A 26,842-nucleotide genomic window follows, 5' to 3' on the forward strand; every position below is an offset into this window, starting at 1 on the left:
ACACAGATTATTGTCCCATATGCACTAAATAACTTGTTTTTAGTGCATATGAGTCACATGATCGTTGGTGTTTTCTCTGTATTATTGTAAGGGGTTTACCTTACAGTATAAAGAGTCTTGAGGTGACTCCTGTTGTAATTTGGCGCTGTATAAATAAAATTGCATTGAATATAATCTTTCCAGTGTGTCCTGGGTCTGCCCCGGGCTTCTCCTGGTGGGATGGTGCCCAGCACGCATCCTTGTCAGATGCCCAAACCACCTCAACTGGCTCCTTTCGTTGTGGAGCGGCTCTAGTCTGAGCCCCTCCCGGACAGCATACCTCCTCACCCTCTCTCTAAGGGAGGGGCCAGTCACCCTTTGGATTGACCAGTAAATCGAGAGCTTTGCTTTTACACTCAGCTCTCTTTTCACCAGAACAGACGAGTGCAACGACTACATCACTGCCACTGCAGCCCCAATCTGTCTGTCAATGTCCCACTCACCCTCACTCACAAGACCCCAAGATACTTAAACCACCCTTTTCTGGTTTAGGACCATGGCCTGCGACTTGGAGGTGATGATTCTCTTCCCATCGCTTCACACTCAGTTGTGAACCACACCAGTGAAAACTGGAGGCCACCTGATGAAGTTGTTCAACTGCCTCAGTGACTTCGCCCCCAGTGATGGATGAGTCTGTTTCTCTAAAGAAGACATGTCAATGGGATTAAGGAGGTCCTGTGGTCCTGTGACCTAAGGTGTCCTGGTGCCACGAGGACTTATGTACACTCTTATGTTCGAGCATGGTGTTCGTTATGAACAGTTTGGATTGCCAAGAAGGGCGTTCCCCCAATTGTGCCCCACTCATGTGAGAGCTAAAATATTTGAGTAGGACAACAGTGTCTTCATGTGGAGCACCCTCGAGCACCCCCACCCAGGGACTCCAAGAAAGCCGGTTATTCTGCACATAAGTACAGAGAACAGTCAGTACCCGTTCCCTGACCCAAAAGCGCAGTGAGCGAACCTTATTGGACACTGGCAAAAACTCCAATCTTGGTATCCCACCCCAGTCGCTGCCTCTCATCGAGGGCAAACCCAGACTGGGACAGAGTCCAGCCCCTCTCCACAATGCTGGTTCCAGAACCCAAGCCAATATCTAGGCGTTACGTCTCAACCTCACAAACAGCTCGGTTCAGGCTCAGTCTCTTTCCCCACCAGAGAGGTGACGTTCCATGTCCCAGTCGCTAGACTTGGAAGCTAGTAATCAGTCTGCCGGGGCCTCTGCCTTTGGCCGCCACCAAGCACAAACTTCACCCGACCCCTATGGCGCCCTCTGTGGGTGGTTGAAATGGATACTGAGACAAAATATTTGCTCTCTGTGTTTACCTTACTGCCAGTTTTATCCATGGTCTTCCCAGCAGGAGGGAGGGCTGTGATGGTAAAGCTGTCTGGATCCTCTCTGTCTCGGATCTTGGATTCCTTCATCAAGTTGTCAAGCTTCTTCTTGGCCATGTTCTCTATTTGGTTTCTGTCAGCTGACATCTGGAGGAGGAGTTAAACAGATTCATTTCAGCTGTGACACAACAGGTGAAAAAGTCAGCAACTCTAAAACTGTCTTATTGAGATAGATTTATATCATCTGTAATGAATTACAGGATATGTAATGTGGACATTAATTTATTTTGTGACACTTTCCCAGAGGACCTCAAAGTACACAGGTCTGGGATGATATTTTTAAGGTCACTCTTTTTGTTGCTGTTTGCGCTCTTGTTTTTATGTATCATTTTCTTCCCTGTCACAACCTTTAAGCATCATGGTATCAGTAATATTGGTAACACAGTAACACATCAGTATCATTAACACTGCTCACTTTGAAAACAGTTCTGGTGTTCTACTGAATTTAGGTCAGCCGAACATGCTGGCTGTTAAACGCCTATTCAATTCCTTCGTCCACCAGGAACTGTCTGCATACTCTCAACACACGAGGATGTTCATGCACCCGGGGCCACTGCACCAATGTAGGGTCTAACAGGTCCCAGGATTTCATCTTAGTGACAAGCAGGGTGTCGTTGCCCAGCCTATACAGGTCTGTGGGCCCCTCCATTGGATATGCCTCCCCAGACCACCACTGACCCACTATCAAACTGATCATGCTGAATGATGTCACAGGCAGCATAATGTTCTCCACAGCTTCTCCAGACCCTTTCATATCTGTCACATGTACAAAGCACAGGACACCAGCAGTGGACCTGCCACCACAAGACAATGCCAATCATTTTCCACAGTGCCGAGCAGTGAGCACAGGGCGCACTAGAGGACGGTGTGTTGTCAGAGACATTCCCACCAGCAGCTTGCTGGAGTCAGTTTGTAGCTCTTGGAGTGCTGATCCTGTGACTCCTTGCATAAAGGAGCAGATTCTGTTCCTGCTGAGGGTTAAGGACCCTGTCCAAGTGCCTCGAGTAGCTGCCTGTCTCCTGGAATCTCCTCCATGGTCTTGAGACTGTGCTGGCAGATAAAGGAAAACTTCTGGGAATGGCACATGCTGAAGTTCTATCTTGGAGGAGTCGGACTACCTGTGCTACCTCTGTACGGTCCAGGTACTGCCTCATGTTACCAGTATTGATACTGACCCTAGCCAAATGCAAAGGTAGTGAAAAACGTTCAGAACAGACGAAGAGAATGAATGTGAGTGGCCTCCACCTGTGCATCCATTCCTGTTTAGAGGGTGGTCTCATTGTTGCTCCTCTAATGAAACTAACCTGCTGTTAATTCCATCAGCACATGCTGAAACTTGTTAACAACCCAGGCTGCTACTTAACTGATTAAATCAACATCCTAGAGTTGTGAGATTATTATACTATCTTATGCCACCTTATACTTCTAATCATATAGACCACATTATGCCTTGGATTAAAGATTGTGAAATCATTACACTGTTTTATGATGCATTATACTGCTGATTTATAAGAAATACTGTTTTCAGAGAATCATGGCCTTATTTGTCTGATTAGAAAGAACAGGAAGCGAAAGCACAGCAGCATTCCTCCAGAGACCGTCCAAAGGTCAGGTTTCATCATGTTACATAACACAGAGCACAACTGTGTCAGTGATATAACCCATTCCAGATGTGGTGTAAAATGTCATTCTTATATACTGTCTTTAACCTCCTAGGACCTGGCGTCCACATATGTGGACATCACATTTTGGGTTATTTAGACCAAAATACTAAATTTTGCTCTACAAGGGCCTGATAGCCACTTTCGAGGACATTATACTGCTACTGTTCTATCGAAATTTTAAACAAATATCCTCATATGTGGCTCTCATTGTTCTTAGAAACAAAAATCAGGTAAAAAAAAAAAAAAAGAAAAATCTGGTAATTCTTTGTTTTTCCATTCATCAGGTCCCAATCAGCTCAAATATCAAAGATAAATTAAAAATGCATGCCATGAAAGAGTTCAGGTCTTAGGAGGTAACGACAGGATTATATTATGAGTGTTCATTGAGGTTGACAGGCATTATGTCATTTGTAAGAATACTTTGATAACGATAACCAGGTCTGAGCAGACGGGGGGAAAAAACCCATCATGCAGAAACCCATATTTCAAACAAGGAGCAAAGATGCAGCGACACATAACATTACATAATTCATGTTAGTGATGTAACACATTTCAGATGTGGGAGTAAGACTCTGCATAATAATATGAATTATACATATAGTCAGATCAGAATCTGGATATCATTAAGGAACCAGTGCAAAATGGGAGAGGGACATGAAGCATTAGCAACAAGAAATACAAGCATACCTCACATTTCATCAGCTGGACAAAAGGACGCAAATTGTTTTGCTAGACTGAACAAATAGATACCAGATAGGTACATACATCCCCATTGATCAGCTTACAGTCATCCTCCATTTCATCAGCACTGTCCTCGTCAGACACATCTCCCTCCTCTGCATTCTCGTCTATGTTGGGAGGAAGTTTCTTTCCCTGTCAGAGTGGACAAAATAAATCACACGAGATTCTTATATTCTAACACAAAAGAGATATTCACCATATAGTATGATCACAATGTGCATGTCAATGTAGTATACACATCGATGGTGGTTTTAATGTAGAGCACTGGGTTGGAGGTTAATTGGATATTGTGGCTAAAACGTGCCTAATTCAAAGTAAGTTAAAGTAACATTAAATTAACCTAGTTAATTAATTAATTAACCTAAATAACTTCAGTACTGCCTCATGTTACCAGACAGAGCAGCACGGTGGCATGGTGGTTAGCACTGTTGCCGCACAGCAAGAAGGTCCTGAGTTCAATTCCACCATCAGGCCGGGGTCTTTCTGTGTGGAGTTTGCATGTTCTCCCCGTGTTTGCGTGGGTTCTCTCCGGGTACTCCGGCTTCCTCCCACCGTCCACAGACATGCAGCTTGTGGGGATAGGTTAATTGGATAATCCAAATTGCCACTAGGTGTGAATGTGCGAGTGAATGTGAGTGTGAATGGTTGTCTGTCCCTGTGTGTTGGCCCTGCGACAGACTGGCGACCTGTCCAGGGTGTACCCCGCCTTTCGCCCTATGACAGCTGGGATAGGCTCCAGCGCCCCCCGCAACCCTGAAAAGGATAAGCGGAAGCGGATGGATGGATGGAACTTCAGACAGGTGGAGTACGTGTTCTGAAAAGGACTGCCCCAAAATTTGGTTTTTGTCTGAAAAGCAGAAAAATTGGTTTTCAGCTGCGTCAGTGTAGAGCGCTCTCCGGGACATGACCATCCCACCACAGTGGGACGACCTCAGTGAGTTTCACTGCAGGTTTACCAATCCGCCCCAGGGGTGTGTCCTCTCTCCTCTGCTCTTCTCCCTGTACACAGTACAGTTTGCAGATCACATGACAGCATTTAGACTCATCTAGGACGGCAGTGAGTGTGGCTCTGTGGTGCAGTCAGAGTAACCTCGAGGTGAATACGCTCAGAACTGTAGGAATGACCGTGGCCTTCAGGAGGAACCCCTCTCCATGCACAGCAGCACAGTGTCTGCTATGGAAACCTCCAGGTGTCTGGGATCCACGGTCTCCCAGGATCTGAAGTGGTCCCCCAATAGAGACACAATCATCAGAAAAGGCCTGGCAGAGCATCCACTTCCTCTGCCAGCTCAGGAAGTTCAACCAGTCTTAGAAGCTGTTGAAACATTTGTGCTCTGCAATAACACAGTCAGTTCTTTGCTCATCCATCACTGTATGGTTTGGATCAGCCACCAAACAGGACAAGGACAGACTATAGAGGACAGTGAGGACAGCAGAAAAAAAAAATCACTGCTGCCAAATTCATTCAGTACAAATCAAGAGTCGAGAAACGAACAGACATCAGCTCTGCAAACCATCACACCATGGTCACAACCTGTTCCTGCCGCTCCCTCTGATACATGCTCCAGATCAAAGCATGCAGTATATACTGTATACTGTTTTGTTTTGGTGTATATATGAAATAAGTATTGAACTATTTCTAAAGGGGCTCAACAAGAAACATCTCATGATGGGTAAAACCAGTGAGTTCTCTCAAGATCTTTACAACCTTATTTTTGCAAAACATACTGATAATAATTTCTAAACTGTTCCAGGTTCCAGTGAAAACTGTTGGGGCAATAATCCAGAAGAAGAGGAAAAAACATAATTTCACTATAAACCCGCCACGACCACATGCCCCCTGCAAGATTCAGACAGAGGAGTGAATAATCAGAGGAGCACTTGTGGACAGCTACAGAAAGACCTGGAATCAGCAGGTACATTTGTCTCAAAGAAAACAATAAGTATGGCCTGTATGCATCACACAAGACTCCACTGCTGAAGAAAAAGCTGGCTCTGAAGGCTACTGCAGTTTCTGTGTATCTACTCTATTAAGGGTTGTAAGGGCGCCGCAATCCATCTCAGCTGTCATAAATTACATTTAATCTGATAATAAATGAGGGAAACACATCTCTATCAACATTTCATCCCTCAGAGCTTTCAGAGATTTGAATGTAGCTCATGACCCAGAAGTGCACCTGCAACCAGTTATCTGCAGAGTCTGCACTTAAGATATTTTTGTACAATAACAAAAACACCCAGATAATAATCCAGCTACCATCTAGTGTACACACACACACACACACACACACACACACACACACACACACACACACACACACACACACACACACACACACACACACACACACACACAAATAGTCCAAAGTGATTTTTGTTTTCTTTCTATTGGCTTCATATGTCACTCTCTGCTTCTGTCTCACTACTTTGATCACCCCATTATATCATATACCTTTGAAGTTACTCTGTGAGTTTCAGACTCTGGATAATAAAAGCAGTAAGATGAGATAATTGCCGGAGGACTGCTTCCTCACACCAAAGAAAATCTGTCACTTTCAAACATCCATATTGGGATTTTACCTTCACAAGGATCTTGCCCCTGAGTGCTTCTGGGGATGGCAGCTGCCCAGATTCATCAGCTTTGATGTTGGAGACATCCAGCTTGTCCCCCAGGATCTCAATCAGGTACTGAGCCATCTTCTTTTGCTGGGGAACACTGCAGTGGTTCTCTATAGACAGGATCACTGGGTAGCTAGCAGACAATCACACAGGTTGGAGAAAGAGGGCTGTGTCAGCTGGTTGTTACAGCACAGCTTAATTATTTCACACTTTTCACACTTTGAGTTTTCTTGATTTTACCGTCAGTACAGGTGGAAGAATACTGTAAATTACAGTAATGGCAAAGCATTGGCACATACATGGCTGTGTAACAGTGTTGTTCACTGTTTGACGATGCCTGTTTGTTTTTGTTTACACTACTCTCTGTATCCGGTTTGGAGTATTTGTTGTGTTACTGAGGTTTAATTTTGGATTACAGCTGGTGGACTAATACCAACCCCATTTTAACACTACTTAGTTTAAATTATTAGTCCTTGCAATATTTTGTAAGCAGGATACTAGTTGGCAAACTAGCTGGCAGGTTTCCAGGGTAACACTACAAGAGCGCAGTAAGGTGATGGTATTAAAAAGCCACAGAGTTGACAGAGGAGATCACTACGGTCACACTGCAGCAGAAAGCCACTCTGGGTCTGGTGGAGGAACTGAGAACATTTTTATACATGGACCATAACATTCTTTATGGGAGGATACAGGCCCAGAGAAGAATTTCTTCAACATCAGCAACAACTGGTGCTACTACAGTGATGAACAGTAATCACACCACAAAAATGTACAACAAATTATTCATCAATTTTAACAGCAGAAGTCTGTATGCTAATTGATAGGAGATAAACTGGAAGTCTAATACATTATAGTTCAATACTGAGAGTAAAGCAAAAAACATTCTGGACAACAATGTGATTTCACATTGTTTCTTGATTTCACAATTTGTGTTTCTTAGTTATAACAGTTCTTGTTGGCAATAAACCTTACACCACTGGAAAGCCTGTTTATTTCCCCTTCATTGGTGCTACATTTGCAAGGAAAGTGGATTTAGCAGTGGGTGGGTTGAGCAGCAAAGTTGAGTATGTGGGTTGCGCCCATGAAAAACTTGCCAAATCTTCTCCATCAGTGCCAGACAGCTTCTTCTGCTATTGACTTGTTTGGTGTCGTTTCCTGGATTGGATGACTGAAGTCTGAAGAAACAAAACATATTGGTAGCATGTGGAAGAACCATAGACAACCATAAGAGCCTGGCAGTTTCTCCTCATACTGGTCACCAGCTGGGTCACCCACTGCCATGGGATGGCATCACTTTATTCAACCAGCATTTGTTGTGAGTTAGCCAGTATGGTTCTGTTATGTATTAGCAGAACTGGAGGCAGGCCATTCCATCCTCTCCACTTCCAAACTCTGAAGGTAGTGTCTAATAAACCCCGCTCTGCGGAGCCAAACATTGTCATCTTGGAGAGTAACATTTGGTCCCGGACTGTGGAAATATGGGCCACTGTTTGCAGAGTCTCATCTCCATATCTCCATTTGAAACATTTTTTCCGGCCAGGACTGAAATCGGATGTTGTTCAATACTGCCATGTATGCCAAATAACTGCCAAGCCAACTGAAATAATTCCTCCAGCTCCCCTTTGTCCTATCCCAGTAGTAGAGGAGCCATTTCAAAAAGTGATTGTTGACTGTGTGGGGCCTTTACCTAAATCTAAAACTGGAAACCAGTTTCTGTTGACGGTTATGTGTGTTTCAACTAGGTTTCTGAGGCAATCCCACTACAGAGGATTACAGCTCAGATTGTTGCCAAACCTCTGGCAGACCAAATGTTGAAAAGAATCTCACCAATGGTTGTGCAAACAGACCAAGGCACCAACTTTAAGTCGAGAGTATTCGACCAAGCCCTTGAAACATTAGGCATCGAACACATAACCTCTAGTCCTTACCATCCTGAGAGTCAGGGGGCACCAGAGAGGTTTCATTAGACTTTGAATAATGATAATAATAATGGATTGCATTAACATAGCGCTTTTCTAGGCACCAAAGTCCTGGTGAACTGGGGTTTGGGCGTAAGATGAGGGGTCCTTTAAAGGTTTTTAAAGAGAGGCTGGCTAATCCGGTTGACAACACCAAGAGCCTTCTGGAGTATGTCAGAACACTAAATGACAGGGAATAAGCCCTCTTTAACCTAACAAGGAATGCACTAGCCGCTTCACAAGCAAAGATGAAGAGACACTTTGAGCAGAGGGCAGTCGACCGTTTATTCCAGCCAGGTGACAAAGTGCTCCTTCTCCTGCCTTATCCTGGCTCAGCTCGTTCTGTTAAATTGTCTGGTCCTTATGTTGTAGAGAAAAACCTCAGCAAGACCAACGACATTATTCAGACCCCAAACCTAGACGTCCTACTAGAATGTGTCACGTCAACATGATGAAGCTGTACAGCTCTTGTGAACCTTCACAAAAAGGTGGCCCAAGAACAAGTGGCTACATTCCCAATGGCTTCTGTTTCCAAGGTGGACGCTACGCAAGATGAAGAAGGGTTGGTGTTACGGGGTGCTGAGCCTCAAAGTGCTCGACTAGGCAATTCCCTGATATTGTCAACACTATCACAATACCTGTCCCACCTTCCTGATGAACAGAGCAATGATATCATAACACTCATGTTGGGATTCCCATCTCTGTTCAATGACGTCCCATCTAAAACCACTGTTATAAAACGCGTTGCTGACTAAACCTACACCAATCAAACAGCGCGCTTATTGGGTTAGCCCAGCAAAGAGGGAAATCATAAAACAGGAAGTTGAGTATATTCTTCAGAATGGCTTTGCAGTGCCAAGCTCCAGCTCTTGGAGTTCACCATGTCTCTTAGACACAAAGTCAGATGGAACTCCAAGATTCTGCACTGACTTTCGAAAGGTAAACTCCTCCAGCTTTTGTAACTCCTGACCACTTCCTGCAGTACACAGTTATGCCTTTTGTAATGCTCCTGCAACCTTTCAGAGACTGGTCAACAAAGTTTTGGGAAACATCCCCAATTGTAGAGCATACCTAGATGATATAGTTGTGTATAGTAGTGACTGGGCAACCCCCACGGCTACGTTGAAAGAAGTCTTCACTAGCCTAGAAAATGCATCCCTCGCTTTGAACCTTGCCAAGTGCAACTTAGCTAGAGGCAGTGTCCTCTACCTTGGCCAGCAGGTTGGTCTACAAAATGTGTGCCCTGCAGATGCCAAAGTCTCTGCAATTAAGGAGTTCCCCAACCAACCACTAGGAGGGAACTGCGCTGTTTCGTTGGGATAACAGGATATTACTGGCGATTTTGTAAAAATCTTTCCTCTGTTGTTGCCCCTCTCACTGACTTAATCAGTCCCTCAGAGCCTTTTGTTTGATCTGAGGGTTGCCAACAAGCTTTTGAAAGCCTTAAAGGCCTACTTTGTTGCACTCCTGTCTTGTCTACTCCTAACTTCTCTTTACCATTCAAACTGGAAATAGATGCCAGCGCAGTTGGGGCAGGAGAAGTGCTTCTCCAGGAGGATACCCAGGGCATTGACCATCCTGCGAGTTACTTCTCTCGCAAGTTTGATGAACATCAGCTCAGGTATTCTACCATTTAAAAGGAGACACTTGCTTTGTTGTGGGCGTTGCAACATTTTGAAGTTTATATAGAGTCAAGTCAGAGTTCACAGATCACCACCCTTTGGTTTTCCTCTCTAGGATATATAATCACAACCAGCGTCCTATGCGTTGGTCACTGATTATTCAGAACTATGTTCTCGTCACAAAAAAGGTTCGGAAAACTTTGAAGCACACTCTGCCGTGCTATTTACATATGTCACCAAACCCCAAGTTTGGTTCTTAATGGGTGGGGGTGTTACATGCCAAGAGGTGTGGCTTTGTTTTTATGTTGCAAAAGCTGTTACACTATCAGTGCAGCAATCAGCATAGCAGTCTCCACGTCTTCTACTTAACTCTACAGTCCAACTGCCATAGCCAGAATCTGGACTCATTGCTGAGCATAAGGTTCCTCCACATCTCCAGGTTCAAATGTACACATTGCCAGCACCAGTGCAATCAGGCCCCGATGGAGAAGGGCAGTCATGGCAGGCCTCTCTATCGGACTGAAAAGGCTTTGTGCAGTCTGTTCCAGATTGTCAGGGTAGAGAGCACGAGTACTGATGAGGAAACTCTTTTTGTGCTGTCGTCCTCTTGCGTTGCCAACTTCATGGTCTGTCTTTGAAATCCATCATTGTATGGAACTTAGCCTTCAATGTGGAGATGGTAATAGGGGTCGCTCCACATCATGTTGCAAGTTGGTTTTGCAGAACACCAGTTTGAAGTTGCTGTATAGCACAGGCCCTATCCAGATCAATTGAACATGACATGCACCATCTGACTGCTTTAGCAGGGTCCATGCTAACAGGTGCTGCTAATAAGGTACCAAACAGTCTCCAGATAATCAGAACCTGAGGTACCAGACTCTCAAAACAAGAGTCAATAGCAGCAGAAGGTGTTTGGCATTAGCAGAGAAGATTTGGCAATTTTTTCACTGGCACAACCCGGTCGTCAGTGCAAGTCAGTTAAAAAGGATAACTATGGAAGCATGAATGAGAGCAAACATACTCATTCTTGACAAAGGCGTACTTGTTGATTGTCTCAATGACATCTCTGAAGAGGATCTTGGAGGTTAGGGTGTAGCCATGATGGACAATGGGCTCACCGTCCTGACCGTCCCAACAATCAACTGTGGACAGCAAAGAAGAGACAAAGCTGGCACTGAAATGTTCAAAACTTACAAAAGCAAGACAATGATGGGATAGAGTTTAAAAGACAACGTGTTCCCTAATTACCATTTATTCGTTTATATGACAAAACTAAGATAAGTGAAGCCTGCAGGCAAGTTCACACACAGCACCCTGAATGTGAGTTTACACTACACACTAATATAATCTTATATAACTAAGAAGACTGTATCAGTAACCTTTTATTAACAGAGCTGACCCAGATGACTAATGACTAACTAAAAAATAAAAAATAAAAAAATACTACAAAAACCCAAAGTCTCTGACACGTAATACACAGCAAGTGTAACCACTCCAATAAAAGCATTAGTTTTGGTAGTTTGCTGGTCTGGAGCTTTGAGGGGTGTGTCAACACAATGCCCCAGCCGTAAAGGTCAAGACAGTGCAATACTCAGGCTAAATTAAGAACACAGCTTGTTACATTATTGGTGTTACAGTGTTGTCTGAGTCAGATTCTGTAAACTGTTGAATTAAACAAACAAGGCAATGCAAAAATTGGGACCACTGCCTGCCTTTAAGAGTATGACACTATTTAAGTTGTACCTGTGTACTGTGAGTGTATGTATGAGTCCATGCTAACCTTCCACACAGCGACAGCCAGACTGCAGCACCCAGGCATACATATCCACCCTGGACTGTGACATTAACTGATCACCCATCAGGTAAGTGTTGTGTGATGAGGCGATGAAGTAGTTGCACAGGGGCTGGGTCATGTCCTGGTTCACGCTGTAGTGATCTGGGTTGAAGATGTCCCCTGCTGGGCTGCGCATATAATTTGTAAAACCTGGAACGAAGTTGGACAAAGAATTTTCCTACAGGGTTCGTCTAACCATTTATCCAATCATTTGGTCTCAGGTCTAGTCTGAAGTGTAGGTTCAACTATATTGGAAGTTGTTAAATCTTAGTACTTTAATGTAGTAGTATGTTCTGAACAGGTATAGCTCTGAGTTTGGAAACATGGAAATATGTTAACTTTAAAGACTCAGATTCTATATGTCATTCACAATGCTTAATTAAAACATAAAATATAGAAATTAGTAAATGCAATATTTTATCAAGACATATAATACAGATAAATATTATAAAACTTTCGTTCCTTTATTTAAAAGAAAATGAGAACAAAAGTGAAAAAAATCACAACATTAAGAGAACAAAAATACTTTTCAGTATTAGACAAAAGATGCTGACATAGCTGGATTATACTGCGTGTAGTTTTACAATATATTAGCAAAACATTGGGGCATTTCCTTCATATTACTATGATGATAAAAAAAATATGGTTTTACACTAAAGTTTTAAACTAAATATTTCTATTGCAAAAAATCACTTCTATTGTTCGCCCATGCTTGCTGCTTCTTAGTGTTTCATCTTTAACTTTATGCTTCTTGGAGATCAGCTGGTCTTTTGCTGATGTAGACCTTTAGCTGACACATGATTGGGCAAAATGGCAAAATGACCAAAATCAAATTTCAGAAGCATTTCCTAAAACCAGTGTTGGGCAAGTTACGTTTAAAAAGTAATTCATTATAGTTACTAGTTACTTCTTCAAAAAAAGTAACTGAGTTACAAGATTCTAAAAGTAATTAATTACTTGAAAAGAAACTATTTTGTTACTTTAGTTTAATTGGCCATTTTTAACTACTTTTGATGTTTCCTCTACATTTCACATTAAAAACTATTTACTTTGCCTTGTTTGGTAACATTCTTTTCAGCACAACCTCACATGTCTGAATTTGCAGTTATGTTTTCATTTTGACATACTGTATTAACACAATTGATCTAAAATCAGACAAAAAACATAACATCCGAGAAGAAAAAGTTATATTTTTTACTGTAACAACCACAAACATGTTTAATGAATCATATTTCATAACTTTAAATGTAAATATAAATTGTCAATTTTAAAATCCTATGCACAGGTTTTGCAAACAAAGTTATTTGCAGCCATTTACCTTTTACCTTGATTTTTTTAAATAACCATTTCAAACTATTTACATAACAATCAGCTGTTCTGCATTCAATAAGATGCCACACAAATTATTTGTGCCACTCCAAATATTCCTGTCCACTATAAAGGAGAACATCACAGCCTGATACCTGCAGGTCTGACAGCAGCAGGTGTATCACTCATCCTGTTTTCATTCAGCAGTCACCTCATTGTTCTGACACACAACACAAAACTATCCACAACACTACACACTAACTACACAAGACAACACATTAACTACACACTCCAAACACGCTAAACGTCACAAATCTCTCACATTTCAAAACTCTCTCTCTCTCTCTCTCTCGCGGTCACTCCTAAACTTCCCCCTCTTCCTAAACAACCAAATGTAATATTACCATATCATTTTTGATTGGTCGACATGGTGCATTTTTCCACCAACACCAATGGGCTGTTTCTGTTTAGTTTTTTTTTTATTTTTTGGTCATAAGCAGAGAGTGCTTGCTAGCGCTGTCCTTAGACAGTAAACGTGACGAAACTATTCAGGAAAAAACACAGCGTATATATTGTTTATCATGAAGTGTCATCTTGGCTTACCACGACTACTTTATTGTTCCTCAGTCAAACAGCAGCACTCATGCGATTGTTTTGCCCCCTTAGCTCCAGGTGTTGTGTCAAAAAGTGATCATCAGCCAGAAAGTGAGCAGAGTGAAGCTGACCCCCCCCACCCACTTGAAACATAAAGGCAAATAGGCGGAGTGGTTAGTGCTACGTTTGTGTAGATTTGTGCAGGTAAAATTAGTGTTTGTGCTGCTACGGTTTCTGAGATATAACGATTTTAATTCTTACAGCCTATGCTGTTTAACAACAGTGTCTGTGGCAGTGAGTTTCAGCAGCTGTGGAGTGGACCACTTTTATAGAAGACTGTCCACTTCTTTTAGGCTTGCTGCATATTAAGTTTTATTATTATTTTTTTTAGTAAACCAATTTAGTCAGTGGAAAGGTTGATATTTCTTTTGTTACCAGTGCAGAAACGTACACATGGTAGGCTAAAGTTTTTATTTTTTTCTGTGGAAAACTGTGAGTTACGTGTGAAGTGATTCATGTATACCTAAATTATTATTTTTTCACGTACCCAGTTTGTCTCTATGATTCTATTTTGAATTATATATGTTCATTATTATTATTGTAGCTGTCTCAGAAAAAAGTAAGTGCTTGGTTTCATAGGTTGTCACCTACATGTAGAAAATTGAATATTCCACAGCACCTCGGCCAGGGATCTTCAACCTGCGGCTCTAAAGCCACATGTGGCTCTCTGGCCCCTCCACTAAGACCAAGTAAGTTCTGTTTTATTATAAAGACAACAAGAAAGGGTTCTGTTAGCAGTTTGTTTTTTATGAAATATCTGCATTGACTATTCACAGAATGTACAAGGCTTTTAAAAGTGATTTAATGTTTCTTAGCTTCAAAACTATTTACTGTAAATCTCAGGTTGGTTTCCCATCTTTCCTAATTTTCAATTTTTATGGAAAGGACTCACTTAGCTGGCTTCATTTTAACAAATACTTTTCCCGTTGTAAAGGTTAGATGACTCATTTTCTTCTAAAATCTAAAGATAAACATTTTCATTTACATTTCCATAGCTTTCACTAGGGCTGTTCGATATAACCATATATATCAGATGACGATATAAAAACGTCTATCGTTTCATTTTACGCTATCGTTTGTTTCGTGGTGTCGCAAAATAAACTCTTTACGGCAATATTTTTTCATCGTTTTGATGGTCACTGTATTAATTTCTTAAAGTTCTCTCTTTCTCTTATATTTAATATAACCACACTACGGACGGACAAGCGCCTGTTTTTATGCGTTGTTGTTAGCAACAACGACGGTAAAACCATCGCATGTCCGCTTGTTTATATTCCACATAAACCTTTCACAATAAAGCTCAAGATCCTGTTGAGACTTTTCAAAATAAACTGAATCACGTGAAAGAGCAGATTATTTACGGATGAGAAGTAAAAAAGAGCCGCCAGATGCTAAAAAATAAACCTTAGACTCAAACGTTAGAACAGGCTTTTCCCTGCAGCACGCCGTGTAATAAATACTCACAAAGAAAACAACTTATGTCTAAAAATTTATCGTTTCATGCATCGGTTAAAACGTTATCGGAACGATGAGATTTTGGTCATATCGCACAGCCCTAGCTTTCACGATACAACAACTAATTTTCTAGATATTTATAAGTGCTTTCTTTTTTTTAGGCTCTAGACATGTTTTGTAGCAGCAGGGAAAAAACTGAACTGAAAAGAATGCTGACCCCTGACCTAAGCCATGAGGTCAACACAAAACAAATACAGAAAAATTATTGACAGAAAAATGGAACGGTTACTTTCAAGAGGCTACAGGTGAAGATGAATGGGTGTGTAAAAGCAAATATACATCAGACTGACAAAGAAAAGAGCGTTAAAAGATTTTTACTTTTGAACTTTAACTTTATATGCAAAACTGAACTTACAGATAACACACACACTAGCCATATTGAACACATGCAACTGTAATGAACCAAATAAAACAGAAAAATGCAGGCAACACTCATTATACTGTGTATAACAGTATAACTGTGAGTAACTGTCCCTGCACAGAGCTCATTTGCTGTGGTGCTGTCTTCTGTTTTGAATTCTGATGGACACAGAGATGGATTGGAGAGTGGCCTGAGGCAGGTAGACTCAGGTAGGCCACGCTCCTGCTTCAACAGCAGTGCCAAGATGAACTATAGCAGACTCTTTGAGGACAGAGATGGCAGGAGAAACAAATGGCACTTCCCTTGTCATTCCTTTGCTGAGGTAGCAGTGCTGTGAAGAGCAGCGTTTTGTAAAATAAACACTTAATATGTTCCTCACTGTCTTAGTAATTACAGCGGAGATATTGCACTGAGCATCGATTTGGATCGCACCAGACCTCAACTGGTCAGCTTCGAACATTGCACTAAGCAGCTCTGCCCTCCTGTATGTTTGATGGGTCACACCATCTGTGGCAATGGCTTTCACCAGCTGCAAGACTGGGTTTTCACTGTCTTTCAGAACAGCATTTTAAAATGTGGAGCTGTCACAGAAGGCACAACATAAGCACTGAAAAAAATGCATCAAATGCACAGGTACTGAGCACAGAGATTGTTGATTCCTCTAATCTAATAGGCTGATGAAGGTTTCCATTTTTTAATAATCCCACCTTCACTCTTTTGGCCCAAAAAGATTCATCTGCATGGAGCCATTCGGTACATGGAGAGAGGTAGGAAGTCCTCTTCCTTTTTTTGGGTGGAACAGCTAGGCCCCTCCAGTTCTCAGCTGCATCTTCATCAGCTGGAGGAATGTTTGTGGCAGCATCAGATCCCACAAACAGGTGAGCATCCATTTTTTATTTTGTCTTCTGCACTGTGAGTTGTCATGGATCCAGAATTGGCATCTGTGACTTCCAGTGATCCCACTGTTGCCTCATCTTTGGTCTTTTCTTTTGCAGAACAAATCCGCATATTTCCCTTGATGAAGGAAAGATGACGAGCAATAAAGCGATCGACTCGAACAGGCAAGTTTTCATGTCTGAAAAGGCCATGTTTTATCTTTTTGAACTCAGCTTCAACAGTGGCTGACCTTGCTGTGATGCTGGTGCTTTGGAAGAGAGGGACCATTATTCCTGTCCAGAGTGGCAAGTAACTTGCCACTCTTATTATATGAGGAATAATCTCAAGGAGAAAGTGAATATTATCTCTATCTCCGTTTGCTGCAGCAAGTGACCTGCTCTCCTCACATATTTCTGTTACCCATTGTCGTAGGTCAGTCTGGATCTCATCCACCGAATCCACTCTCTCACTTTCCTCGGTCTGTTCATCTGGAATGATGATGGAGTCTTGAGCAATTTGGGCTTTCAGGGCGCAACATCAACCCTGATAAAACAAGGGAGGAGTTTGGCAGACTGGGTTCCAAGAAGGACATGAAAGCATTCATTAAGGTAGGACTTCAGATCAGGATGAGGAGTGAAAACCTTGACCAGAGCTCCCAGAATTGCCAGACGAAAGTCACTCACAGCTTCCTTTGGTACAGGTACACCTACATGAATCCATTCTGTCAACCAGTTTGCGATGGCATTAACATCATGTTTCTCTTCATGTTTCCTTTTTTCTTTCTCAGCAGGTGATCCAGGTGATTGATATATGCATTTTTTATTTCTTTTTTTTTTCTGCTCATTCTGTTGGTTTTTGTTTTTTGCCCTTCTCCCCCGTCCCTCTTCTCAGCTGTTTCTCTTTCCCTCTTTCTTTCTCCCCTTCTTTCCCCCAGTCAAGTCTGTCCCGTATTCAGTAAGTGAAAATAAAACAAACAATAAAAGGTGAATCAAATGGACCATTACGGCAAGGCTGGGATGGTCAATTTGGTAAAGTAAATCCGTTGGGCATCTTTCTTTGCCTTTAGACAACAATTCTGATGGCAAAAGAGCCAAACGGGACAGGCAAAAAACCCCAAAAAAACCCCAAAAAAACATCATGTTTCTCTGATAGCATTTGCACCACTGGGACACCGGGGCAATTGTTTTCTGTCAGGATACCTTGATAAAGGAAGATAAGGCCAGATTTGCCATTTGGTCTCAGCAGTTTTTTCACAACTAAACCGGTTGCATCAAAACACACAGTTGGGGGAGATTTTTTTGACAATGTCTTGTACACATGGATCTGAGTTTGACTCTAGTAGTTACAGAAAAACCTGTCCAGTCCAATATCTCGGATGCTACCACTGTGAGGAACACTATATTTTAATAATTGCAGAGATGCAATGGGGTCCTTATCTCCTAATTCCAAGTCTTTTCTCTCTTGTTTGACCTTTCGCAGAGTGGCCAAATTTGGAAGGTGGCTTGGCTCAGGATCTCCAACAGCCATCAAATCTGCTGCCTTCGCTGAACTCCATACAGCTGGTTCCATTCTGCCCTCACACAGCTCTTTAGCGATCTGTTCACGCAGGTTTCCAGACATGAACCGCTTGGAGTGGCCAGTGTGCAGGGAGAGATCTGTATTTCTCATGAAACCATTGGACTATTAATTGCTGGCTGTCTGTCACATGACATTTCTAACTGGCCATGACACTCCTTACAGTTGCCTCTAATGTCCAGATAATTATTGGTGACAGCTGGATGGACCTTTGCTCTTCGGAACACAAGTGTACATGTATTTTAGATTTTCTTCCATACAAGGTCATTGATGATATGAGTCCAAGTGCCAGGCTTCAAAATTGTGTATTCCCTTTTTTGAGAAGGAGAAAACTTGTCATTGTATTTAACCTTTTCAGGAATAAATTTAACCCAGTCCTCAAAAGGTACTTCAAGTTCAAAAGCTTGACAGTTTTCTTGTCCAGGAGAAATGCAACGTGAATCTAACTCTCCTTCACTATTACTTTCCAGATTACTTTCCTGATCAGTGATTTCCAAAGCTGACCAGATGTGTCTATTTAGCTTCACAAAAGTGTACAGGGCCTTTGCTGACATCTTGTTTTCTAGCTGCTGACTCAGCTCTTTCCAGACTGGGGCAGCTGGAGTGGCTATTTTGCCATTTTGGACTATGGCCTCTTTTGAATTGCAAAGAATTGGAAAAATGGAAACCTTGTCTACAGATGGCTTTCGAACCATCTAAATAAATTTTAAAAAAACCACAAAAAAAACCCCACACTATGTTTAGGATGGAGCAAAAGATGACTTCTGACCTATATATTAAGCAAGGAGAAACCCCTCCCCCAAGTTCTCCACGAATCTACACTTTCATATTTTGTCGAATTCTTGTTTTTAAGATGGAGCTATTTAATTTGTGAGTTTTATTGACTTGAGTCTGAGTGTTTAACCCATTAACATGTACTGTACAGCACTTAGGTCCAGTGTACCAGATGTTTTTAAAGTGCTTTAGAAACATAATTTCTTTTTTAAAAGTTTTCTTGGATTTGCACATTTGTAATTGCTGTATTTTTGAAAATGTTTAACATTGAAAAAAAATCACTTTGATCCAGCCATATCATGTATTAACTCCGTAACTAAAACCTTTAAATGTAAGCTTACCTTGTTCAGAAATCAGATTTAACACGCTGTTGTAAGAATCCTTCAGAAATAGTCATGCCAAATAATACTTTTTTCTGCCAAATATAGGGTTTTTTTAATCCACTCTAAAAACAATAAATCCTCAAGCATTTGCATCATAGTTTTAGGAATGAAAAGTGATTGAAGTAAAGAAATTGAAGTAAAAAAAATAAATAAAAAAAAACTACATTCTACAAATTTAGCTGATTAAATACATTAAGAAAAGTTTATTTTAACAGAAATTTATTGAACAAATGAACATACAAAGCGAAAAGTCATTTGAAAAAAAACATTTTCATACCATAACAGCACATCTCAGAAACCGTGGCAGCACAAATGATAATTTTACCTGCACAAATCAGCACAAACGTAGCACTAAAAAAGTAGACCATTTTGGTCCTTTTCGAGGCAGTCTTGAGGGATGATGACCTTTGAGAGTGACCTATAAAATAAAGTTTAATATCTCAAGGAACCGTAGCAGCACAAACGCTAATTTTACTTGCACAAATCTGCACAAACGTAGCACTACAAAAGGAGACCATTTTGGTCCGATTTGGAAGAGTCTGGGGGGATGGTGACGTCATCAGCCAAAAATATAACTTAATATTTCAGAAACCGTGGCAGCACAAACAATAATTTTACTTGCACAAATCTGCACAAACGTAGCACTAAAAAAGTAGACCACTTTGGTCTGCTTTGGAGCAGTCTGGGGGGATGGTGACCTTTGAATGACCTATAAAATAAAGTTTAATATCTGAAAAACCATAGCAGCACAAACGATAATTTTACCTGCACAAATTTGCACAAACGTAGCACTAACCGCTCCGCCTATTTGCCTTTACGTTTCAAGTGGGTGAGGGGTCAGCTTCACTCTGCTCAGAAAGTGATTGCTGTCCGCGGGAGCGCGCGCGCAGCTGCTTAAAGCTGTAGCGCCCAGATTACTTACAGCTACTTCCGTCCAACTGATATAAGGTGCGGTAAACTAAACACAGCTTCAACCGTCTATTTGTTGAAAAATAGTAACGCGACCGCATCGCATTTTCTTGTTAGTAATGGTAACGGCTAGACCTCTTCGTGGGGACGTAACAATGTGGGGGCTCGTCCAGGATATGAATGGAAGGTACAGTGATTAGTAAGTTTAATAAGTTTTGGTGTGTTGTTTGCCAGTCGTTTGATTAGTTGTATTGTATCTGCTACGCTCTCTCCAGTTAGCATAGGGGAGTGTGTGTAGCTGAGCATAAGCTCCTTCTTCAGGTACTCATTTTTTATTTTGCCTTTTTTGTTTTTGGAGTAATCCTGGGTGGGGATTTGTCCAGTTGGAAAGGAAGGATCAGGAGAGGGAGGTCCAGCTGAAGAAGGAGTTGGAACTTAAGCGTTTAGAGGCAGGGCTTGCCAGAGCCAGGGAGGTTGAATTGAAAAAGGTGGAGGTGGAGACAACTGTCAAGTTGCGACATTTGGTACTCCAGCAGGCTTCCCTTCCTGCGACTGCCTCCATTCGGCAGGCAGACGCACCGTTTGACGTGGGGAAAAACAGTCGTCTGGTTCCGGTGTTCCGCGACACTGAGGTTGACAGTTACTTCGAGTCATTTCAGCGAATAGCCACAGCCTTGCACTGGCCAAGGGATTCGTGGGCCATTTTGCTACAATGTAGGCTGGCAGGTAAGGCTCATGAAGTTTGTTCCTCGTTGTCAGCTGAGGACAGCCTGGACTATGACAAGCTGAAAAGGGCTATCCTGCTGGCTTATGAGCTGGTCCCAGAAGCTTATAGGCAGTGTTTCTGGAGGTTGAAAAGGGGACAGGGTCAGTCCTATCTGGATTTTGCCAGGGAAAAAAGTGTCCTTTTCGATCGGTGGTGTGTGGCCTGCAAAGCTACTGACCTGGCTTCGATATGTGAACTAATGCTCATAGAGGAATTTAAGAACTGCATTGCTGAGCGCATTGCAATATATATTAATGAACATAAGGTTTCCTCACCAAAGGAGGATGCAACGCTGGCTGATGAGTTCGTGCTTGTCCATAAAACTAGTGTCAGTAGGTATGACCGATGGGATGCCCCAGTGAAGGCTAGCGAGGTGCCAGCTGTGCAGTACCCGAAGAGTGAGGTACTTGTCTCGTCCCAAGGCAGACCGAAAGTGTTTTTTCTGTTTTAAGTCTGGCCACTTGATCGCAGATTGTGAAGCTTATAAACGGAAACAATCAGTCTCAACTTCACGTGGGGCTGATTAAAACCATGCCTCCTGTCAGTAGGCCCCCCTCCCCTGACACCCCAGATAAATGTTTTAAGCCTTTCATTTTTAAGGGGACAGTTTCGCTGTCTGGTAAGCCCGGGGACAAGCGTGAAGTGCTCATTCTGCGTGATACTGGTGGCTCACAGTCCCTCATACTAGCTAGTGTGCTTGAATTTGATGAGAAGTCTGACTGTGATGCTAGCATCATCGTAAGAGGTGTTGGGATGAGTTTTGTGCCTGCTCCCCTTCATTGTATTTGGGTACAAAGTGAGCTGGCGGGTTTTTTTCAGTGGCTGTGCAGCCTTGTTTTCCAATTAATGGGCTGGATTTTATAATGGTAAATGACATAGCGGGTGGGAAAGTTTATCCTACCCCTGAGGTGACCAACAATCCTGTTGTAGAGCCTGTTTTAGATGCCCTGAGCCAGCAGCACCCAGATGTGTTCCCTGTGAATGTTCTTACTTGTTCTCGTGCCCAGCAACAAGGTGGGGGGGTTGATTTGTCAGGATCAGTGATTGCCTCTATTCTAGAGAAGGATGTGATGCCCTGTACTGATGAAAGAGATAATGGAGCCTTAGAGTCGGCTCAAAGTGTGGTTGAGCCAGCTCCTGAGTCTGAAGCTCCTTTTCTGCTCACTTGGGAAGCACTTGTGGAGGCTAGTAAAGAGGACCCTTCATTAGTCAAGTGCAGCTCAGGATGATGGGGGTGAGGGGATCAAGAAGCAGACATTTTTCATTTGGGAAGGTTTATTGATGCGCAAATGGACCCAAAGGCCTGGAGAAGACTGGAGTACAGTGTGGCAGATAGCGGTTCCGACAAGTCTGCGGCAGCATGTGCTACAGTTAGACCATGGTCAGGTCATTTGGGTGTCACTAAAACATATGACCGTATACTGCAGCATTTCTTTTGGCCGGCAATGAAAGCAAATGTAGTGCAGTTTTGTAACACCTGTCACATTTGCCAGCTTGTGGGTAAACCGAAGAAGGTGGTGCCCCCCGCCCCTCAACGTCTTATCCCTGCTGTCGGTGAACCATTTGAGCATGTCCAGGTAGACTGTGTTGGCCCCTTACCAAAGACGCGGGCAGGGAATCAGTTCTTGTTGGGCAATCATGGCTCAAGAGTTGGCAGTTTGTCTTGTAATCGGAAGGTTGTCGGTTCGAGCCCGGCTCTGACAGTCTCGGACGTTGTGTCCTTGGGCAAGACACTTCACCCGTTGCTTACTGGTGGTGGTCAGAGGGCCCAGTGGCACCAGTGTCCGGCAGCCTCGCCTCTGTCAGTGTGCCCCAGGGCGGCTGTGGCTACAATGTAGCTTGCCATCACCAGTGTGTGAATGGGTGGATGACTGAATGTGTAAAGCATTTTGGGGTCCTTAGGGACTAGTAAAGCACTATACAAATACAGGCCATTTATCATTTATTTACCATTTAACCATAATGTGTAACCAAAAAGCTGTGATGAAGGTGTCACTTTTGTATTGTTCGCTATACGTGATGTGAAGCAGGAGTCTTTGGGGTTCAGCCCAGCTACCCTGTTGTTTGGCCATGATGTGTGGGGTCCACTAAAAGTGCTGAAGGAGAGTTTTCTCAGCGGTTGCATGCCTAAAACTAATGTGGTGGAGTTTGTGAAAACATGCAAGGACAGGTGGCAATGGGCTGCTTTGTTAGCAAAAGAGGCTCTCTGTGTATCCCAGGCCAATATGAAGAGACGGTTTGATCAGAAGGCAGTGGAAAGACAATTTCAGCCTGTTGCTTGTGTTGCTGCGCGCGCCTAATTCTGCCCTCATGGCTCATTTATCAGGCCCCTATGTAATAGTGAAGAAAGTGTCTGACACCAACTATTTTTCTCAACACCCCAGAACGCAGGAGGAAGACTCGCCTATGCCATGTTAACATGCTGAAACCATACCGCACCACAGAAACCAGCATGACAGAACAGGCAGACACCGCTGGGATCGCTGTCCCTGGTTCAGTCCCTGCTTCCCTGCTAAGTGTAGAAGTCAAGGGCGTTGATGATCTGGGTACCCTTTCCGAGGGACAGCAATGTGGGCGGTTGTCAAATTCTTTTTTTTTTTTTAGCCAAGGACGAGACCCACCTGTCTCATCTTCCTCCGTCTCAGTGTAGGGATGTACTTGACTTGTTGCACTCCTATCAGTCTCTCTTTAGTGATGTGCCCTCCCGCACCAATGTTTGTGAGCATGACATTGACGTTGGCGACGCAGCCCCAATCAAGCAGCATGCATACCGCTGCCCCGTCGCCAAACATGAGGTGATGAAAAAGGAAGTTGAGTACCTAGTAGAAAACGGCTTGGCACAACCTAGTTGTAGCCCCTAGGAAGGAAGCTTTAGCTCTTCGCCGGTGACCGTGTTCACAGATCACAATCCCCTCGTTTTTCTGAACCGGATGTGCAACCACACACCACTGACAATATCGTAGCTGATGCACTCTCATGCAGCTCACAATGAAGTGTTTTTGTTGTTTTGGTAGAGCTTGAATATAAGGGGGGAATGTTACATCCTGTGAGGCTTTGGGAGTGTGTGGGTAGGGTGTTTGCCCGCTCTCTCCACCTCCTCCTCTCTTGCCACTCCTACCCCCTCTGTCTCTCTCACTCTTCTCTCTCCTCAGGACACAGCTGTTTTTGATTAGCCTCGTTTGCCACCAGGGCCCAGTTAACAATCACCTCTGAGCAGTGATGGGCAAGTTACTTTGAAAAAGTAATTATAGTTACTAGAGATGGCACGATACCACTTTTTTATGTCCGATACCGATATCATAAATTTGGATATCTGCCGATACCGATATGAATCCGATATAGTGGTTTTTAATCAACAAAACTGTTTTTTAAATATCTTGCTGCATTTTGTATAAGTTCATACTCAAGTTTAAAACAACAACTACACTAAAGCTATTCTGTTATACCCCTATGCAAAAAAAAATATTTCATAGTTCAGCAATACTGATCAATCTAATAAACTTAAACCTACACCATCCTCCCTATTCTGGTATTTTAAAGAGTACTTAGCATAAATATTAAGCAACCTAACTAATAGGGTTCCAACTCCCAGCAACAACAAAAATAAATAAATAAAAAATAGGGAACCACCCCTCACGCTCCACCTCATGATGCTTAATCAACGTAATCAACCTTAATTTGATGAAGTGTGAAAAAAAATGCACAGAAATCAATTATTTTTCAAGAAATATTAAATAGATTCAACATCTTTCTTCAACAAAATTGCAGACTGCACAGATGGTACCTTCCCAAAGGAAAAAGTACTATAGCTTACTAGGGTATATATATTAGACTTAATAGTTACTATATACAGTAATTGACTTCTATTCATTTTACATCAAATTAAAACTTTGGGTGTCAGATAATTATTTATTAAAAGCTAGACATTTTAAATGAGAATAAGAAAGAAAAGTATGTCTTTGTGCCCCCTTTTCCCTGTTAATGCCCTATCGGCCCCCCTGGCTAAACTTTGCTAGATCCGCCCCTGCACAGTTACCAGCGTCAGCTACGTAGAAAAAGATCCTGGTGTAGAAAGTAATATTAAATAAATTCTAACAACAGCTGATCAAGCTTAAACGTGCTGCTGTTGTTCAGCCGCTGGTTTCCTCTTTCTGGTGCAAAGTGGGCCAAAAGCAAACAAGAGAGATGGACTCGCGACAGAAAAGCCGATCAGCTGATCGTTAAGCAGTTTCATGATTGAAGTAGCAGCAGGAGAGGCAGTCGCTTGTTAAGCTTAACGCAGGAATGCTTTACAAACATTCAGAGATGGACTTACACACTTGCTTTACTTCTCTCGGGATAACTTTGTTGGAGATGAAATGCCGGGTTGCTAGCGAAGCTCCAAATGCTATCCAGACCACCGACAGGTCCCACATGCCACAGCCGCTCTATCACGTGATGCATACTGCTCCGACGTGCTAACGTTCTGAGGTGAGTTACGGCGTGTTGCAAGTTTTGTGAGGTGCTTTCGTGATATTTAATGGATCGGATTACATTTTTTTATTTTTCTCCGATATCCGATCCAGTAATTTAGGTCAGTATCGGACCGATACCGATACGTAATATCGGATCGGTCCATCTCTAATAGTTACTAGTTACTTCTTCAAAAAAGTAACTGAGTTAGTAACCGAGTTAGTAACTAAGTTACAAGATTCTAAAAGTAATTAATTACTTGAAAAGTAACTATTGCGTTACTTTAAAAAAAAAATAGTTTAACCCTCTGGGGTCCAGGGTATAATTGGCCATTTTTAACTACTTTTGATTTTCTCTCTACATTTCACCTTAAAAACTATTTATTTTGGCTTGTTTGGTATCATTCTTTTCAGCACAACCTCACGTGTCTGAATTTACAGTTATGTTTTCATTTTGACATACTGTATTAACACAATTGATCTAAGAAAAAAAAAAAAAGGGGGTTCCTTTGAGGGGTCCTGAAAAAGCGCTATATAAATGCAATCCATTATTATTATTATTAATAATAATAAAAAACATAAAATCCGAGTAGAAAGTTATTTTTTACTGTAACAACCAAACATGTTTAATGAATCATATTTCATAACTTTAAATGCAAATATAAATTGTCAATTTTTTAAATCTTATGCACAAGTTTTGCAAACAAAGTTTTCAGAGAGGTAGTGTTCAGTTAATGTTTGAAGAGATTTTACAAAAGAGTATGGGTGAGACAATGATGTTCAGATTTTTAAATGTCACGGGGATTTTCTTAAGAAAATATCCAGGCCTTAAAACCGTCATCGTCCACATGGGGGACTGTAGCTCAGGTGGTAGAGCAGGTCATCTACTGATGGGAAGGTTGGTGTTTCGATTCCTGGCTTCCCCTAGTACTAACCCCAAATTGCTCTCCGATGCATCCATCGGAGTATGAATGTGTGGGTCTTAGAAAGATGTGCTTGTGCGAATGGGTGAATGTGAATGTGAATGCACAAGTTGATACTCCGATGCATCCATCGGAGTATGAATGTGTGGGTCTTAGAAAGATGTGCTTGTGCGAATGGGTGAATGTGAATGTGAATGCACAAGTTGTGTAAAGCGCTTTGAGTGCTCAGATGAGTAGAAAAGCGCTATATAAGAATCAGTCCATTTACCATTTACCACTCCAGCCCAGCAGGTGGCCTTTAAATTAGCGGCAGAAGAAGAAGCAGCACCTAAACACGGGATGTCAACAAACGTCTAGAAACTAACTCCTCACAGCGCTTCGTTACATGTATTACCCTGACAGTGCTCGCTGGACTATATGAGTGACCTTCGTTGAAATATTGAATGCAGTACTGTAGGGTGTCTCTCTCTCTCTCTCT

General features: G+C 42.3%; 1 protein-coding gene across 1 annotated transcript in view; it reads right to left on the minus strand.

The window, feature by feature from the left end:
* plch2a (phospholipase C, eta 2a) overlaps window positions 1–26,842 on the minus strand; it is a 71,478-nt gene that overhangs the window by 20,682 nt on the left and 23,954 nt on the right. The window contains 5 exon segments of the mRNA XM_085394206.1: window positions 1,363–1,518; window positions 3,861–3,968; window positions 6,417–6,588; window positions 11,057–11,177; window positions 11,816–12,019. Of these exon segments, the coding sequence (XP_085250332.1) occupies window positions 1,363–1,518; window positions 3,861–3,968; window positions 6,417–6,588; window positions 11,057–11,177; window positions 11,816–12,019 (761 nt within the window).

This window comes from Rhamphochromis longiceps, linkage group LG20, assembly GCF_057381845.1.
Source record: "Rhamphochromis longiceps isolate RC_006_pf linkage group LG20, R_longiceps_female_GT1.1, whole genome shotgun sequence".
Classification (NCBI taxonomy): Eukaryota; Metazoa; Chordata; class Actinopteri; order Cichliformes; family Cichlidae; genus Rhamphochromis; species Rhamphochromis longiceps.